This window comes from Centruroides vittatus, unplaced genomic scaffold, assembly GCF_030686945.1.
Source record: "Centruroides vittatus isolate TY-2023 unplaced genomic scaffold, ASM3068694v2 contig_717, whole genome shotgun sequence".
Classification (NCBI taxonomy): domain Eukaryota; kingdom Metazoa; phylum Arthropoda; class Arachnida; order Scorpiones; family Buthidae; genus Centruroides; species Centruroides vittatus.
In genome coordinates this window covers 3,038,052-3,057,020 of record NW_027122456.1, presented here as the reverse complement: position 1 = coordinate 3,057,020, position 18,969 = coordinate 3,038,052, and the positions used below count along the sequence as shown (strand labels likewise).

General features: G+C 30.7%; 2 protein-coding genes across 6 annotated transcripts in view; one reads left to right on the top strand and one right to left on the bottom strand.

The window, feature by feature from the left end:
• LOC136980687 (dynein axonemal heavy chain 2-like) overlaps nt 1-18,969 on the top strand; it is a 647,596-nt gene that overhangs the window by 174,973 nt on the left and 453,654 nt on the right. The window lies entirely within an intron of this gene.
• LOC136980691 (centrosomal protein of 170 kDa-like) overlaps nt 1,938-18,969 on the bottom strand; it is a 65,331-nt gene continuing 48,299 nt past the window's right edge. For 4 of the 5 annotated variants that reach the window (XM_067276867.1, XM_067276870.1, XM_067276869.1 and 1 more), the window contains 4 exons: nt 11,533-11,622; nt 10,850-10,935; nt 9,111-9,268; nt 1,938-2,961 (listed from right to left, as the gene is read on the bottom strand). In XM_067276867.1, coding sequence (XP_067132968.1) covers nt 2,873-2,961; nt 9,111-9,268; nt 10,850-10,935; nt 11,533-11,622 — 423 coding nt within the window. In that variant the 3' untranslated portion in view covers nt 1,938-2,872. Of the gene's footprint in view, nt 2,962-9,110; nt 9,269-10,849; nt 10,936-11,532; nt 11,623-18,969 lie in introns of those variants that run through there. The other variant, XM_067276871.1, reaches the window with a different exon arrangement.

Sequence of the window (18,969 nt, the reverse complement as noted above, 5' to 3'; positions counted from 1 at the left end):
TTGTGTGAGATTTTTTTTGGGGGGTCAATTAAGTAATTAGATTAATTATGAGAAAAAAAACCCAGCTCTTCACCTGGCATTTCCGTTGCCCTCTGGTCAGATAAACGAGATGATCAAATGTCTTAGCAAAAACAACCATCTTGCCCTTTGGTTTGTGAGACTTTATAAGATAGTCTCACAAACCAAATATATTTATCCCACTTTCATATTTAGTAAAAATTGAATATCAAGGAGTTATTGTATTGAACAAATGACTGTAATTTTTTTTATAAATTTGTATATATTCCAAAAATTAATAAGAAATGTATTTTTCAAATGTAATTATTAATTTTCAGGGTATATAGAATATTTAGGAGATAAAATATTCCTGTAATGTTTCTCAACCTTTTTTTACTTTTTTTTATACTAAAAACAATGCAAGATCCCTTGCCAGCTTTTAACTTTGTAAATTATGAATGCTGAGAAAGTTCTCTCTTAAGAGCTTTTATTAAAAATTAATTTTTATATTAGTTATAAAATGTAATGTTTACTTTCATTTCTTGACTCTTTAGTACAGTACAGAAACTGAAGGGATGTGAGATTGACTTTTCCATAGCACTTACTTGTTAGTGCTACAGAACATCTTAAGGAATAACTACTCTGAACTTTACTTACTTCTAGTGTTGAAAAATTTCACTTGAAGGGCTGTCTGTACATTTTTTTTTTTTGAATTCCCTAGGCATCCATAAAAATATTGCTACTGCTTTGTGGAACACCCTTTATATAAGTTTAAAGTTACATGATAAAGTTTTAAATAATTTGGCAATGATAAACGATCATTGACAGCAATTTGTTCTTCCTACATTTAATAATTTTTTTTTCCATATAAAATTGTTTTATGCATTTATTTTTTTAAATAAATTAATATTTATATATTTGCAATGATTACAAAAATGGAAAATTACACAAATCATTATTTCCACTATTAAAGAATAGATTATAAGTTTGTTAACAAATATAAAATTTCTACAGAAAATAAATGTGCTTAAACAAACATGTATTGATGATTTATATTAAAGTTTAGCTAACTTAAGATGTATTGAAGCATTTTGAAGATGCACAACTTGCTTATTCAAATGTTTAATAGTTCTAAAAAGATGTAAACTGACATTAAAAGAAAATTATTATTAGTCATACTTAATTTAACCCATAACAAATACATTAACATTTAAATTGCATATGATATAGGTTGTTAGAACTACAAATGCATGAAGTGATAGTAAAAACTTTATATACCACTAGATTCCTATCATCAGTTAATGCCGTGATCAATATGACAAAATTCCAAATACAGAAAACATTTGTTAATAGCATTGTTGAATTACTGTGCCTGAACATTTGGCATTTGTACGCTCAATTTGTGTTAAATTTTACATATGTACACAAGATGTATATGTAATTATTCCATTCATTACTGGAATGACAATAATTTTACAATAACTAAATTATTAAAGTAATTTATTATAATTTATATATATAATAATTTACATTTTTTGATATATATATATATATCAATTCAGGATGTTTTAGAATTCATTCTTGTTTTTCTTGGCACTTGAGCATTTTTAAAAGAAATATGCCTGCTTAATTACAGCAAGCATATTAAGGAAGCCAAATATATATTTTATAGAAATGTTTTTGGCTAAATATCTAAAATATTTTTTGGTTTATACATTAAAATGTTTCTAAAAGTTTTCATTTTTTTGAATTGTATTACAGTATAAAGCAGATATATATCATTGTTTTTAAATCATGTTATGAATTTTACTAGTTAAGTTATTTTGCAATGTTTGTTGATCTTTACGAAAAATATTTTCATTGAATTTTTCAAATCTTAACTTGTAGATTAATGTATCTGAGAAACATTAATTTTAGATAATTATAAACAACAAAATCAATATTTTTTTAAGAAATATTTATCAATATTAGGGCTTATGACAAACTTTCTGTATATAATTCATTCAATCATACACATTTTCACAAATCTCATAACAAAAGAATTGCAACAATATTATATAATTGAATCTATACAATTAATTTCAGTTGATGCAGGTATTTAGCATAAATTCACAAGGTTAACATAAATAACAACTTATAAAAATATAACAAAATATATGGGATCTTAATTTTATAAATGTACATTGCACAATTAACTACATATGAAAGCATTGAAAATTAAATTGTAATGATACAAATTTACACACATTCATTTGGAAGCACAGGTTTTGTGACTTTGCAGTCTGTTTCTGCCATGTGTTTGTAACAATCCTAAGTAAGAAAATTATATTTTAATTTATATAATATAAATAAAATATACTAATGCTAATGGCTCATTTTTCAGACTCAGAAATAATCACTGCTTTTTAAGATAAGAATTATAAATATTTTTATATGATTAGAAATAATTCAAAAGGGAAATATGGCCAAGGACAAGCATTTCCTTCTTGAAAATATGGACAGATAATTTATAGTGTACAAAAAATTTACAAAGCATTAAAATAATTGAAGAAAATTTTTAAAACATTTAAAATTGCTTGATATTTATTAAATTATCAATGGACAACTTTATGCATTAGCTTGATAAAAGGTGCAAACATTGCTCTATTTAGATAAAATTTATTCCATTAAACACAAAATAATGTACTGTTTAACAAACCAATTTTACATATTTACAGGAGTGCAAAATCATCTGATAATATGTGCACAAGTAATACAGTTTCTTAAATATACATTCAAAATATCAAATTAATATAGACATTACAACAATTTTTGGATATTTTCCAAATGTTACATCCACAAGTTGCTTAAAATTCTGCTTATACAATTATCTTAATTATACATCAACAACAAAAAATTTTTGTGTTTCTGTTTGATTTTGTTCTCCTTTAATTTGGGTATCATAATCAGCTAATGATGAGAGTACTGCAAATAAAAAGGTTTAATAAAGAATATATTCAATATAATTGAAAAAGTATGATATAAATAAAGGCAAGTAATAGAATAAATCCTATAATTTTTAATTATATTCATTAGTTTGTGTGTCAAATAGAGTATTTGAATATAACAGCATATGTCACTTTCATGTTTGATACATTAACAGTTTCAGAAAGTGCAACAAACAAATGTCTCTCTCTTTTTAAACTTTGATTTAATCATTAACTTTTACTGGCTTAGTTTGTTTATAGTTTGTTTTTTGTTACAAATTAAAAAGTTTTGTCCAAAATTAATGTCATATACAGTTTAACATTAATATTGTACAAGTTCTAGAAAAGAAATCCAAAATGCACTTTGACTTATTTTAATTAACTTTCTTTATTCATTTTACTCCTTACAATAAGCTTTTATAAAAACAGTAATTTGTTGATATCAATCATGACTGTTGCATTAACATTTCAAATTTAATAGCATAATTTCTTGCACTAGGTTGAGTGGAGTGCAATTCACTCCATACAAGCCATGACCTCAGTTAGTCTTACCTTTATATTTACTGTTGGACACGTTACCAAGAAACCAGCAGTCAGAATGATATGCAGACTTCAGGACAGTATCTTCTGCTCATCTTCCACACTGAGTTTAAATATACTGGAATATCATTACAAATCTTAAAGTGGTCAAAAACTTTCCATTTGCATTACTTAGAGGCTTTTGATGCAACCTTTGTCTCCTGATCACATAATTGCTAACTGAGAGAAGCATGTGTGACCGAGCACACATTTCCCATATCTCCTTTTAGAAATGAAATACATCCAAAAACATGGGACCTACACTTAATTTTGGTGTAGAAAATGCTTGCTGAAAGTCAAAATTCTCCAAGTTAGCAGCAATTCTGGATCTTCCTTACTTAGTACCCTAAAAGCACACACACTACAGTTATCTACTTTGGCTTCTTATGATGATGTTCCAATGCCTTGTTTAATGTTTCTACTGATGACATTTAGTTAGGTGATTCACCTCATTGGCTCCAAGCAGACATATGCTAATGTTGTACTTTTCTGTGAAAATCCTTTAGAATTTATCTTTTGAAATAGGAGTGATATTTTTGGTTTGGTAAAAATAATCCTTGTAATTTTCATAAGCTGTGATACTATGTCAAAGACAAAAATTTTTAGTAGCAACACCACATTGTTTAAATTAGTGTTCTTTTTACCATAGTAGGAATGATAATAGCGAGGTTGAGGCCAAAGTTTAAACGCAAAAACGTGTATGTTGGATGTTCAGTGCTGCTCTCCTGTAAGCCTAGAAGTTTGACAATGGAATCATGCTTGAGATTCCAAATGCCATTGTCAAACTTCTAGGCTTACAGAAAAGTGGCACTGAACGTCCGACATACATGTTTTTGCACAACTTCAGCCTCAACCTCGCTAATCATCGTTCATCACCATTCATCATATTTTTTTTTTTTTTTTTTTGAATTGTGCCCATGTTTTCCTCACTTGTCTGGAGAGGGAATATGATATGATGTCCTGTTTATTAAGCTTAGTAGATGCAAAGTGGACCTATTTTTCAAGCCATGTCTCCTCATTAACTCAAGACAACTTATATTATTTTACGATCATAAAAACCCATTTTCTCTGCCTCTTAAATAACTCAATGAGTATCTTCTGAACATTGTTATGAATGTCTTTTCAAAACACTTCAGTAAAATCCAAATTCTTTCTCTGCATCATAATTGCCTTTATCTCAGTATGTTTGGTATTGCAGGCTAGAATCAAGATTATAACATCTCACTAACTTTCATGTAAATGATGGTAACCTTCACCCAATTCAATAGTCGGACGGCTGAGCAGTGAAGGTGACAGCCTACTGCTCTGGGAGACCCGAGATTGAATCCAGATGGGTCAAAAACCAGGGATTTTTTGGGGTGGTCTGTCCAGATTGTTGAGCCCGTCCCTCACTATCCAGCTGCCCAATTGTGGGCATGCTAAAAACCCTTAGTGCTCACAGGGTGGAAAGAGTTAAAAAAATACCCTTACCCAATGTTTCTACTCAACTAGAAGGTAGTCATAGCCATTGTCGTTGACAGGGATATCACCAGGACTTCTTAGCTGCAAATCATCATCATTTGTTTTGCTATCAGCCATCTTACACCTGAGTTGATGTGAAAGTTATTTACCACACCTTTGACTAACTTGGTCTGTTCTCTACAAGCATGAATTGATAGTTTTGATCATTTCACAAAACTGACATTCTTACTGATAGGTTCTACTTAACCTACAAAAGTGCACTTTTCCAGTTATCTCCTGAATCCTTTCAGTACAATCTTGGTAATCCAGCACTAGTCACGCTTGGGTATTGCACTGTTATCAAGTCCTAGACAAGTTTTTACACTAGTTCAAACTCTGAACATCTTCCCACTAAATATGGTGTGATATCAAGTCCAAGCTTAAGCTTGTCATCTTAGATACAATATCTTATAACAACACTATGTAAATGTAAAACATCATTCTCCTGAAATTTTCCACCAAAAATACTGTGCCTCCAGCAACCTCGCAACACTAATTACCACTGGTAACAGTATGCTCAGATATTTTGATCGGGAGTCCAATTTAATACAATATACCATCCAATCTACTAGTCTGACAACCGGTTTATTTAATCCGTAACCTCTTTTCTAACCTTTGTATCCGGTACTACTTTTAGTGTCCAACAACAAACGTTTTCGGCCTCACTCGAGGTCTGCTTCAGGTTAATCGAACCAAAGAACAAACGAGAATTGGCTTCCAGATTATTTGAATTAATCCTCGAGGAACTTTTAGAATATATTCAAATCTAATTTTGAATATACGCATGCGCTATGTGGCGTTGCCGTTTCGTATTCTTCACATACGTAACGCCATGCATATGAAAGGGCGTTGCCGTCTTTAAAGTTTATGCATTTCCCTACTCGGCCGACCCTGTATATTTCCAGGGCTTCGAGGGCCCTGATGTCCTCCGTTTGAAAGGCTCTATTTATCAGCCTGGCGCTGGATAGGTCCACGTGGACTTCTGGATTGGTGGCGTAGGTGGATAAGGCGGTGGTGCAACGAGCATGGTTTATATCGTATTCGTGCTCCTTGACTCTCTGTTGGGTGGAACGTTTAGTGGAGCCAATGTATACCAATTCACGCCCAAATCTGTCATCTCTCACTGGAATACTGTATACACCTGAAGCTCGAAGCGGGTTCATTTTGTCCTTGGCGTTGCGCAATAATTTATATATATCTTGGGACCTTTTGTACGCCACTCTGGTACCAGTTTTGGTTGCCATTTCCTTATATAAGGACTGTAACCGCCGATTGTACTCTACCACCGTGTATCGGCTGGCCGGTTCCTGAATCCGATCTGCCTGCGTAATGGTTGTACCCTGCGTATCCCGTGGTCTGGAATAGGCTCGTGCTAGCTTTTGTATCAGTTCTTTTTGGTACCCATGTGCTATCGCGATGCGTTCTATCTTCTGTAGCTCCATCCTAGTATCCTCCAATTTGGAGGGGTGTGTATATGCCCTTCTAACTAAAGCGCAGAAAGCTGAGATTTTATATGTGTACGGGTCGGCTGATTTTGCTGGAATAAACCATGGGATGTAGCCAGGTTTATAGTATATACCCGTTTCAATCCTTCTTCCATTTAGTCTAATGTTGATATCCAAGAAGTGGGCATTGGTGGTAGATATTTGGTCCATTTTAAGGGTCAACCCGTATGGATTGTTGTTCATGCGATTTAAAAAATTATTGATGTTCGTTTCCGTTTTCCACAGGATAAATATGTCATCCACATATCTTTTATATATAACTATATTGGACCTATATTGTGGTATGATGGTTTGTTCCAATTTACGTATGACCAGTTCACATAAGTCGCCTGAAAGTGGGCTGCCCATGGGCACCACACGTTTCTGTATATATGCTCTGTTGTTGAACTGAAATATGGAGTTATAACACATGAGATGTGCCAGCTCGAGGGCTTGCTTACGATGTGTTGGTGTTCTGCATTTGGTCAAGAGGAGATCCCTCAGAGCGCAGAAACATGGTTCTAACTTTATCGATGGGTATATCTACCACCAATGCCCACTTCTTGGATATCAACATTAGACTAAATGGAAGAAGGATTGAAACGGGTATATACTATAAACCTGGCTACATCCCATGGTTTATTCCAGCAAAATCAGCCGACCCGTACACACACAAAATCTCAGCTTTCTGCGCTTTAGTTAGAAGGGCATATACACACCCCTCCAAATTGGAGGATACTAGGATGGAGCTACAGAAGATAGAACGCATCGCGATAGCACATGGGTACCAAAAAGAACTGATACAAAAGCTAGCACGAGCCTATTCCAGACCACGGGATACGCAGGGTACAACCATTACGCAGGCAGATCGGATTCAGGAACCGGCCAGCCGATACACGGTGGTAGAGTACAATCGGCGGTTACAGTCCTTATATAAGGAAATGGCAACCAAAACTGGTACCAGAGTGGCGTACAAAAGGTCCCAAGATATATATAAATTATTGCGCAACGCCAAGGACAAAATGAACCCGCTTCGAGCTTCAGGTGTATACAGTATTCCAGTGAGAGATGACAGATTTGGGCGTGAATTGGTATACATTGGCTCCACTAAACGTTCCACCCAACAGAGAGTCAAGGAGCACGAATACGATATAAACCATGCTCGTTGCACCACCGCCTTATCCACCTACGCCACCAATCCAGAAGTCCATGTGGACCTATCCAGCGCCAGGCTGATAAATAGAGCCTTTCAAACGGAGGACATCAGGGCCCTCGAAGCCCTGGAAATATACAGGGCCGGCCGAGTAGGGAAATGCATAAACTTTAAAGACGGTAACGCCCTTTCATACGCATGGCGTTACGTATGTGAAGAATACGAAAACGGCAACGCCACATAGCGCATGCGTATATTCAAAATTAGATTTGAATATATTCTAAAAGTTCCTCGAGGATTAATTCAAATAATCTGGAAGCCAATTCTCGTTTGTTCTTTGGTTTGATTAACCTGAAGCAGACCTGAAGCAGGCCGAAAACGTTTGTTGTTGGACACTAAAAGAAGTACCGGATACAAAGGTTAGAAGACAGGTTACGGATTAATACAATATATTAATATCATGCAAATAAACAAATGTTTTCTTTCTGAATGATTATTACAGGTCTATTCAATGGTTTAATGTATTACATATGTTTAGTCTTAATAACAGAAAAATGTTTTTTAGCTTTTGAATTTTAATTACTAGTAGAATAATGAATTATATGAATTTTATAAAGATTAATTTCCTTAGAATATTCAACTCTTTTTGATAATACAACATAATATGCTTTCATATATCTTAAATATGTCTGAAATACTAGCACAAAAACAATTAGTACAAAAAAACCTAAAAAATGGAATTGTTTTGACAAAATCAGCATTTCTCAACCTGGGAATCGCGAAACAATAATGAAATCAAAATGGGGGTTGCATTTGTTTTTCATTTAAAATTTTCTCCGCGTGTGGATCAAATTACAAAGAGCAAGTACACATCAAGTTGGAATTTGTAAATTGCTCATGTATGTACACGTCAAACACGTTCATACCCATCACTATAAACACAGTATAAAAAATGTAATACAATTATTTTATATCTATTATTCCTGTCAGTATTTTCTTAATGTATAAAATTAGTGCAATGTGATATATAATATTTTAAAAAATTTACAATTTATAATTACAGTCAAAATTCAATTAGTAATAGTAATGCTTACTGTTATTATTCCTTTGGGTGGGGGGTTGTGAAATATTAATTTTATTTATATTTACTATTTGGGGGGTCGCGGAGCTAAGAAGGTGAGAATCGCTGGACTAAATATTAATTTTAAATTGTTTTGACTATTTTTGAACCAAACTGAAAATTACTTGTAACATGTAAATAAAGATAACAACTTCTACACTTTTTATGACCAGATCTTACTTTTCGTATTATTGTAGTATTATCATCAAGTTCATAATTACTCAAGTGGCTATTATTTTTATAAAGTATTTTAGCATTTTAAGTTCTCATTTAATAAACGTAATTATAAATAAATTTCTTTAAATTCTTACCTTCCAAAGACTGCTCAACACGTTTAAGATTTTTTAAAATGCTTGAAAGATCCCTGGTGAGATTTCCTTCATTATGTATGTTAGATTTTTTCTCCACAACCTGAGGTAATACTTCTTCAATCATTAATCGAATATCACTTTTCTCTGAATATTTTTGCCTAAATAAAGAAAAAAATTGTAAACTTAATGCAGTTTTTACAATTGTAATTTGAACTTTATAAATTAATGTTGTGCATAAAAAGCTACAGCTATTGTTTTAAATGTATATTATTTTTGATTTTTTTTCCTTTAATCTTAATAACTTTCTAATAAGCTATAAAACTATCACATCAACAAGACTTTCTAACTGCTCATCAAAAATGACTTTGTCTAACAAAAAATGGAAAAAAACTACACTTACTACAAAAAATTTAGAAATAATCTATGAAGATTCACTTTTTAATGTAAGTCTGACTGATTGATTGATGAAAAAAATTCACTTAAGGAATAGCACAGTGAGAAAAATATGATCTTTATATATTGATCTGTAATTTCTATGTTATATGAATTGCATATGCAAAAGCAATTTTTTTCTATGACTCATATAAATCTAAATCTATTAACACAAAACAAATTCAGAATATATAGGGGAACTATTGGCTAAAAGGCATATATATATATATATATTAAAACCAGGTTTTTTCAGCAGCATTCTTTACATAAGTAAAAACAAAAGTTTACTTTATTGAGATATTAAAACTTCAGGTTTTAGACAATTAATTAAACTGAAGTTTATCATCAAGTACAGTACCTTTGGCAACACTATGGCAACATTGGTAACACCTTTAAGTTGAAATACTTTCAAAAACATCATTTACACCATGATTTACAAATTATTAAACTAAAATAAAATTTATTTAAATAGTATAATGAGAAAAATCTAACATGTATGGGAGTTTTTAATGTAATGTAAAAAAGAAAAACTTCTGCATTTTTTTTTTGGTGTCTATTATTGAAGTTGTATATATTGAGTAGACTCCCAATTATCCAAAGTAATGTGGACAAGAGTAGTTTAGATGATCAAAAACTTGGATTACACAATGTTTAATACATTATTAAATAAACTGGATTTGAATGTATAAGTGTGTAGATGCAAATATACTCTGTTTGATAAGTAGGTCTAATTCTAACATAAATATAATGTCTTAAATTAAAATTCAAGTGTTTATAGTATATTTATAACTTTATTTATTAAAGAAAAAACCTACAATTACAATAAAAATTTCTTTAATCATTAAAATTTGTTTTGAGAGAATTCATTAGAGTAAATTCTTTTTAAAACTTCTAGAGCCTTTTTCTCTAGAAGTTTTAAAAAGCACAGTTTCTTGTCTTTGCTGACAAAGCTCTCTTCCACAATTCACCTTGGTGGATAATGTGGAATTCAGTTAAATGAACCTTAGTTAGTCAGCACTACTGTATATTAATTATTACTTTACTATTACTTTCATTTTACATACTGATAAATATTTTAAATTTTGTCATATATATTTGACTGTGTTAAATCATTCATATAATTTGAATACTGTTTAAATCAAGGATTTTATGCATTATATCATTGAATCTATCAATTTTTGACTGATTGTTACAATTGATTAAATGATGGATTGTTTTAGTATTAATCACTAGAAATGCATTAATAATGGCTTAACATCTTTATTTCAATAATTTAATATGTAGAAAAATTAAAATACATTACATACCCTTCTTTTTCTAATAAACAACGAGCTCTTGTACGTAATTTTATGGACAACTGATGAATTGCAGAAATAACCAGACTATCTAAAGCCTAAAAAAATTAAATGCCATTTATTATTTCAAGTATAAAATGAATTTTTATTAGATAAAACAACTCCAATAAATTGTCAAATAATGTACCATTTAAAATATTTACTGAAGTATTTCAGTTAGTTATAATAAATACACTAATATCTATATTCACAACTAAAGATCAAGAGTTAGAAGTTAAACAATAAGTGTTCATGCACTAAACTTAAAGCAAAATAGTAACTGATCATAAAGAACTATGAATTCCATAATTCAAATTTAAAAAGAGGAAAATAAAGTAAAAAGAGATAATCTGCAGAAATAAATATAAATAGGAAATTAAAAAATTTTTTTCCCTACTACTAATTTGAAATATTTGATTCTCCTCATTTTTAATATTTATAATTTGTGAAGAAAATAATATTTATAATTTTATTACAAAATATATATTAAAAATACTTATGAAGAGAATCAAATATTTCAAATAGAAATAAAATATCAGATAACTAATATAATATGTGATTTCATCTATATATTAAAAGTATTCTCTATTGAATGAATTGATTACAATGGCTAAACATGATAACTGCTAAGTTTAAGTTTCTTTTCATTCACTTACTGAAAGCTCTTTTTTACTTGAATTTTGCTGTTGTGGTGAACCTTTTCCTTGTGACAATTTTTCTGATCCTTTCTCTTCAAAACTAGAATGCTATAAGCAAACAACAGAATGTTAAATATATTTTAAAACAAAGACAAAAATTTTAGGTATTTTTAGCATAAAAACAGACTGATAGGTAATCATTAAAATTTTGTTCACATTTAAGAGTGAATGATAATTATAATAATGAATTGGTTGTAATAATTACATCAACAAAATTATTACTATAATTATTATAACCAGTTAGTTCATTATACATCACATCTCTTCTTTAATAATATCTTATGCTAATATTGTATTTTTAATGCAACATTTATTGTATAGAGAAGTCATCTCTTGCTATATGGTATTGCAGCATTATTCTTCTTTGTAAATAAATAATAATCAATATTCTTTGACCAAACCTGAACATTTTATGCTATGAATGAATGAACAGAACTGAAAATAAAGCATAAGCTTTGAAAATTTTTTCCCATTAATTGTGAAGACTTAATTTTTTTAAAAAATTGTCAAACTTGCATCACTTTTTCTTTTGTATTTACTATAATTTGAAATGTTATTTGTGAATTGAAAGAATAATCTCAAAAAAGTAAAAATTTGAAGTTAAAAGTTACATGACTTGTCGCTGAATTTTTTTAAAGAAACAAAGCTTTAAAAGTAAATATATGACAATAAAAAAATGCCCAAAAACTACTTTTATATAATATCATCAGCAACCAACATTCAGCAGAAAGATTAATTACTGAAATCATCAATAATACCTTTGGCTGCTGAGACACATTTATTTGCTTATACACCAGTGTTTTCAGCCTAATGCATAAGCTATCCTCTAGTAACTGATTTTTGTAATATCAGTTACAAACTGTTCCAAAGTCAAATACAGTAACTACAGACTATTAGAAAATTTTAAATATTTGAATATAAATAGTCAATTCCATTTAATTGGGGGCAGTCACTTTATTGGGCCAAATCTCAAAGACCAGAAACCAAACTAATAAATTAATACATAATTTAAATGCTTAATTGGGACAGTAGCAGAAAAGGAATTTAGCAATTTTTGATATATTAGGAATCTTCTGAAAATATGTCAACACTATGTACATTAATGTCGTATAGGACTAATGGTTGAAGACAAAGCAATTTTGTCTTTCACTTGGGCGGTTTGGTTTTTCTAGAGGGGGTCAAGCATAGCGGGACGTATCACACCGGGATCCCACCTGAGGCAGACCAGAATGCAAGTTACTGACCCTTCTCCGGATTGGACTGGACAATCTTAAAAGCAAAGAGACAAAGACTCCTGGACAATTTTTTGAAGTCTCTTGACCAAATTGGAAGACAGCTAGAGTTCTCTTGAAAGGTGTTGTGTGCATGATTACATATAGACTCAGACAGCAGCCATCCAATCGTTGGGACCAGCATCTGGAGCTGTTGGATTCTATGGATGCTCCCACCAAAGTGGCCCATCTCCAAGTAAAGAAAACTGTGCTGAAAGAAAGGCTGTAAGTAACTTTTGGACAAACCCAGATATGTTCTAACTAAAAATGGGTTAAAAGAAAAGATTGAAAGATGAACCCTTTGTACATCATTACTAATATTTGGCAACACTAGCATGATGTGAATCAGTTATCTATCGTCATGAGTCTGGCAAATTTATAGTACAAATATATTCTGAAGTTTGGTTTAATAAAGCATTAAAATAAATACCTACTTATATATTTACCTACGTATTATATATTTTATTTTAGAATTTATTATTAGTTTGTTTAATTGGGTCAAAATGGATTAGTCCCAACATGTCCCAATTAAGTGGAATTGACTGTATAACATTGCAATAATTCCAACATAAAAAGTAACATAAAAATTAAAAATGAACATAAAATAAAATATACTTTTGTATTTAAAATTTACAATTCTAGTTATATCTTAGTTACATTTACTAAGAGTTTCTACAAAGAAGCTTCTTTTTTACAATCAACTTTCACTTTCATGCTGATGACAATCTTTTGCATTAATATATTTATTCTTCAACCTGCTCTTATATATTTTAAGTTTTTCAGCATTCAGTGTCAATGTTGGAGAGTGTAAAGTCATAACTATCTCTGCCTCATCTCATTCTACCATAGAGCTTTCAGCTTGTGATATCTGGGGTAATACTGTATAGCAAGGCCCCCCTTTTTTATACTATATTGATGTTCTTCAAGTATAATTTTCAAGTCTCTTTTGGTGACTCCAATATAATAATTCTTTATTCCTAATTACATGTTTTCATAAGATATCTTGTACCCATCTGGGGCCATATTCTGGTCACTTATCTCTTCTCTCAAGGACGAATGACATCAAAACATGAAATGAAATTCATCTCTCAGAGACAGCAGCAATTCTGGTCACTTTTAATGATCTCATCTTCATTGATGATATCATGATTGTACTAGGTTGATTATACATATTCAGGTTATCTGCGTGTATATGGTATAGAATTTTAACCAATAAAATTTTAAAATTTTCGAAAATTCAGAGTACGTAATTATAGATCACAAGGCAAGAAAAGCACGCGTTCAAATGAAGCATGTAATTTTTATGAAGTTATGTTCTTCGTTTTATAACGTTTTTACAGATTGTAATGTCAATTTGTCTCTTAACAAATAAAAATTTTAATAACTTACATTAGAAAAGTGTGCGTACTTAGATATTTTTCAAAATATTACCATCTAATTTCTCCTTAACTATCTAAGTAAGATTATCATCATATTCAGTAGTTCAGTAATTGACGTAGGATAATTAAAAAAAAAAAAAAAAAAAGGAATAAGTGGCGTTTCCAAGTTGGCACTGGAAAAAAATCAGAAGCATTTTCTCTCTCGAAATACTCTTTCCTGAGAGAGAGAAACGTTCTCTAATGTTCCAACTCACATCAATCAAACGTACTGGATGAATGTACTTCTTCTAATGTAGCCTTAATCCTTCCAGTTAATTTCTTTCACTTAACTATAAAGATAACTATAAAGATGCGGCTAGCATTTCACAAGCATGAAAATACTGCTATGAAGGGAAATCACAAGATATTTGAGTCGTAAAGCATTCATTTTAACGATTATGTAGTAAATTTTCACCGAGATTTTCTCATGTGCCTTATCGTCATAGCACGAGAGAATGTTCCTTCAACAAATTTAACCGTTTCACAGTAATTTGAATCGGAAGGCATTCGATGTATACGTTCTAATTCTACACGTTCATTCATTATATTCCTGAAGATGGCCCAGGGTGGGCCAAAAACGTTAGAAAAAACGTGAAAGAAATTAACTGGAAGGATTAAGGCTACATTAGAAGAAGTTCTCTAATGTGATTGTACAGTGTGCATTGCATCCAGTTGTCCATATTGGATATAACAAAATCGAGGCAAAAGACGGAAGACAACTATCTGCTCATCTCTGAGAAATGAGAGAATCTTTGAGAGAAAAAGTTGTCCAGAATTGCATTTGGAGACGTGATGATCTCTCAAGACGTAAACAAATGATTAGCCAATCAGTGACCAGCTTGTGAGAGACAATGACCAGAATGTGGCCCCTGCTTTCTTCTCTTTCTTTAATGAATCTTTGTCATTCCTCAATACAAGAGCACCAAATATTTACTATATTTGGTGTTCTTTTGAATATATGTTTAGAGCCTTTATGATCTGCCATTTCTTTCATAATGTATTCATGTTCTTTTTAAAAGTAAACCTTGTGAACTGTATTGAGTTTGCTGTTTTGAATCTTTGGTCAGCTTCCTTCATAGCTTCTAATCAGTCCTATTATCATGCTAGTTTTGTATCCCAGGGTTTTGGCTATTTTTTTAAATTCTACCAAGTTCCTTCAGTCTGTCATGTGCACTACTGCAATACAAATATGCTCTTCTAACAGGCCTGGATGTATCAATAAGGATTATTTGAATTAGATTAGGGGGGGTCACTAAACTTTTTCACAGCAGGCCAGATAACTTGTTTCAAAGATAATGCTAATGCATTATTAAGAAAACTATATATAGTTTTCTGTTTAATTTTCTATATATTCTATATATTGTTAGCTCTCAATATATAGAATTGAGAGCTAACAACTAAAGGATCTTTTGTTTATAATTGCTATTGCAACTTACATAAAGTTACAAAACTTTTTCAAAAGAAAAAAATAAAAAAATCAAATGGCTTTGAAGAAAGAAATAAACTTCACAGTTATAAAAATAGGAAAATTACTCATATTTGTATAATTTTTTTCTTTAAAATTTTTGACATTATCATAAAACCAGTCAATAGTCTGGCTTATAATTTTAATAATTCCTCAAATATATTAATAATAATTATAAAAAATTTATAACAAGTTATTAACAAATTACAATCCTGTCATTAATGCTAGATAAAAAATCAGTTTTAAATTAGTTTTTGTAAAAAACTTTTTAAACATTTATTGTTAATATAAATAAATTTGTTTTAATTCAGAATCTTATTACATTTCATTTTGTATATTCCTGAAGTTCCAAATAAAAAAAAATACTAGCAAATATTTTTACTAGTTTATTTCTTTCTATAAAATTTTAATTTTGTTTACATTATTGTAACTGTTCACTGATTCAAAACAATACAAAAATCACATAGAGAAAGAACCACAAACAAAAAAGACAAAACATGGAATGATAGAGAGAAATTGAGAAAAAAGAGATGAATGAAGTGTTCATTCGAACAGACAATAAATAAAGAGCCATCTCTATGTACAGAACATGCCAAATAAGTCATCTGAATTAGAAAACCAAGAACTGGTTCTGCTGCATGAGCAGCATGACATTACATAATCAACACTATGCATACTTGACAATCTTTAGAATGGGAAATAGCTGGAATGTTGGTAGAAAAATACTGACAGCACAAAAGCAAAAAAATTCTTTATTAACATTGATATTGCACAATGCTTATCTTAAATACTTTTAATAAACAAAATTTAATATCTCTGCATATGATAGCTTATAAAGAAAACTATTGACATAAACATTGCCAAGAGTATGATAATAGCTTTATACTCTAACATCACAATTTAAAAAAAGTCAAATATTTTATGGGACATCATAAATTTATGATGTGTTTCATCTTGATGTGATGAGTGCCTCCTGTTGTGTCTTTGTGCAATGTTTTACTTTGTTAATAATTTCTTTTGTTATAGTACAATGTACTCATGACAGTGTCATCAGTTAGTTTATTGACTTTCACTGCAATTATTAAGGATAATAATTTTTTAGGTTATTTATTTCTTATCTCTGTCTTTTTCTTACCATACTAAATATATTTTCATTTTGCCATATAGCAATGCAGGGGAGGTCCTGCATTGCTGTTTGGTAAAACCATCATCAGCCTTACTATTTTACAACAATTACAAATCTTTGTAAAATCCCACAAATCTCAAAGAACCATCTAATTTCTTTTCTTGAGAAAGTTCATACCATACAGCCTGTATATTCCTAAGTGATAAATCAGATGTTTCTTCTTTTTGGGCAGAGAAACTACTACTGCTCAATAATTTGGTATAACTGTAAAAGTAACTTGTTTCCTTCTGCTGATGAGTCAGCCATAATTGATTTAACTGCCAACATGATGGCAGTTAATGTGGCCAGACTTGAAAATGCAATTTATCTTATCTGCCATTTAAAATTATCACATTTGAGCTAAAATTCTCATAGATATATTAACATACATATATAAAAATATTAATCTCGGTTATTTCCCAATTGAAAGAATCTGATAACATTATTCTGGTTCACATCAGTCGTTTATAATAAAATACAATGTCTTTGGTATATATATTAGTGTTAGACTCATTAAATGAAGTGTTTGTGTGACAATAAAGACACCAACGAAAAAGAAAAGCAGTCTGTCCACTGACAGAGAATGGCAAACACTGATGATTGGCAACTACAGTATGATTACACAGGTCTGCAAGAAAATTTTTTTTCCAGCTGCATGAGATATTTTTGCTGTTTTAAAGATTGAAGATTCTAAAAATGACTTTCGTAACATTCCATCACAAATAGGTTTTTTGCAACATAAAAACAAATTTTTGATAAAACTCTTATTTATTACAATGAACTAAATATATTATATTTTCTTACAACTAATCAAAAAATTGTTTCTGATACTTATACACAATTTTAGATCTACTCTTTTTTTCTCATGAAACTTTTTCTTCTTTTCTTTGACGCTTCTCCGAACTCATTTCCAATTTCCTTCTCTAGTTTCTTGACTGAGCATCCAACAATAGCCAGCTAACACATTGACATCTCATTTTCCTTGGTAATGCCTCTTGATATCGCAGACATCCTGGTGAAATCTTTCACCCTGTTCTTCACTGTAGGCTCCCAAGTTTTTGGGAAAATAGTCAGAATGGGAGTGTAAGAAATGAACTTTTAAGCTCATCTTGCATCCTTGAGCTTCATATGCTGCCAGCATGCATTGTACAATGGTCCTTAGTATTCCCAAAAACTTATGCATTATATTCTTGAAAGAGTCCCTTGCTTCTTCCTCCTTTTCTCCCATTGTTTCCAAAAAGAGATCAGATAAAAGTTTTTTTATGTCAGGGCCAGTGAAAACTCCCTCTTTTAACTTGGCTTCAGACAGTTTTGGAACTTCGAACACAGATATCTGAAACAATCTCCATCTTTTGGCAGCAACACCTTAAAACTGTCATCATGCAGCATGGCCACAGCTGGCCACCCTGCCTTAGCCACCTCCTAGGTAACGAGGATATCCATAAAGTCTTCATAGACCTCATCAAAGCATACTTTAAAACCACTACTGTGTCAAACTATAAATAGCATCTGCACCGCTCCTTCTGCCTTTGGCCATAGTGCCTAACCATTTGTTAAACTATTTGTATTTGTATTATTGTTATTATTACTTATATTTTGTGCTATTGTATTTTATTTTCTCTTAATGTTTTCATTTTGCTTTTTAATATTTTGTATTGCTGCTATTATTCCCTGTATTCTGATTTATTGTACCTAATTTCTTATTTACGTATCATTATGTATCTTTATTGTTGTATTATTATTTTCATACTTATTTTTATTTACTATATTCTGATTATTATATGTTATATTTCTTTTACTCTTATAGTAACACCTGTATTTTAATATTTGTATCACTATTATTATATATTGCATTTTATTCACTTTTAGTGTATCATTTGAATTTTAATATTGGTTTTATTACTGTTATTACTCATATTTTGATGTATTGATTGTATTTACTTGGTTGTGCCCAGCGGTACCAAGTATGCACTGTATATTATGTGTGTTAAATAAAATGAATGAATGAATGAATGAATGAAAAGTGATTTGACAAACTACTTTTTGAGCCCCAATTTAATATGAAAAGATGGTAAT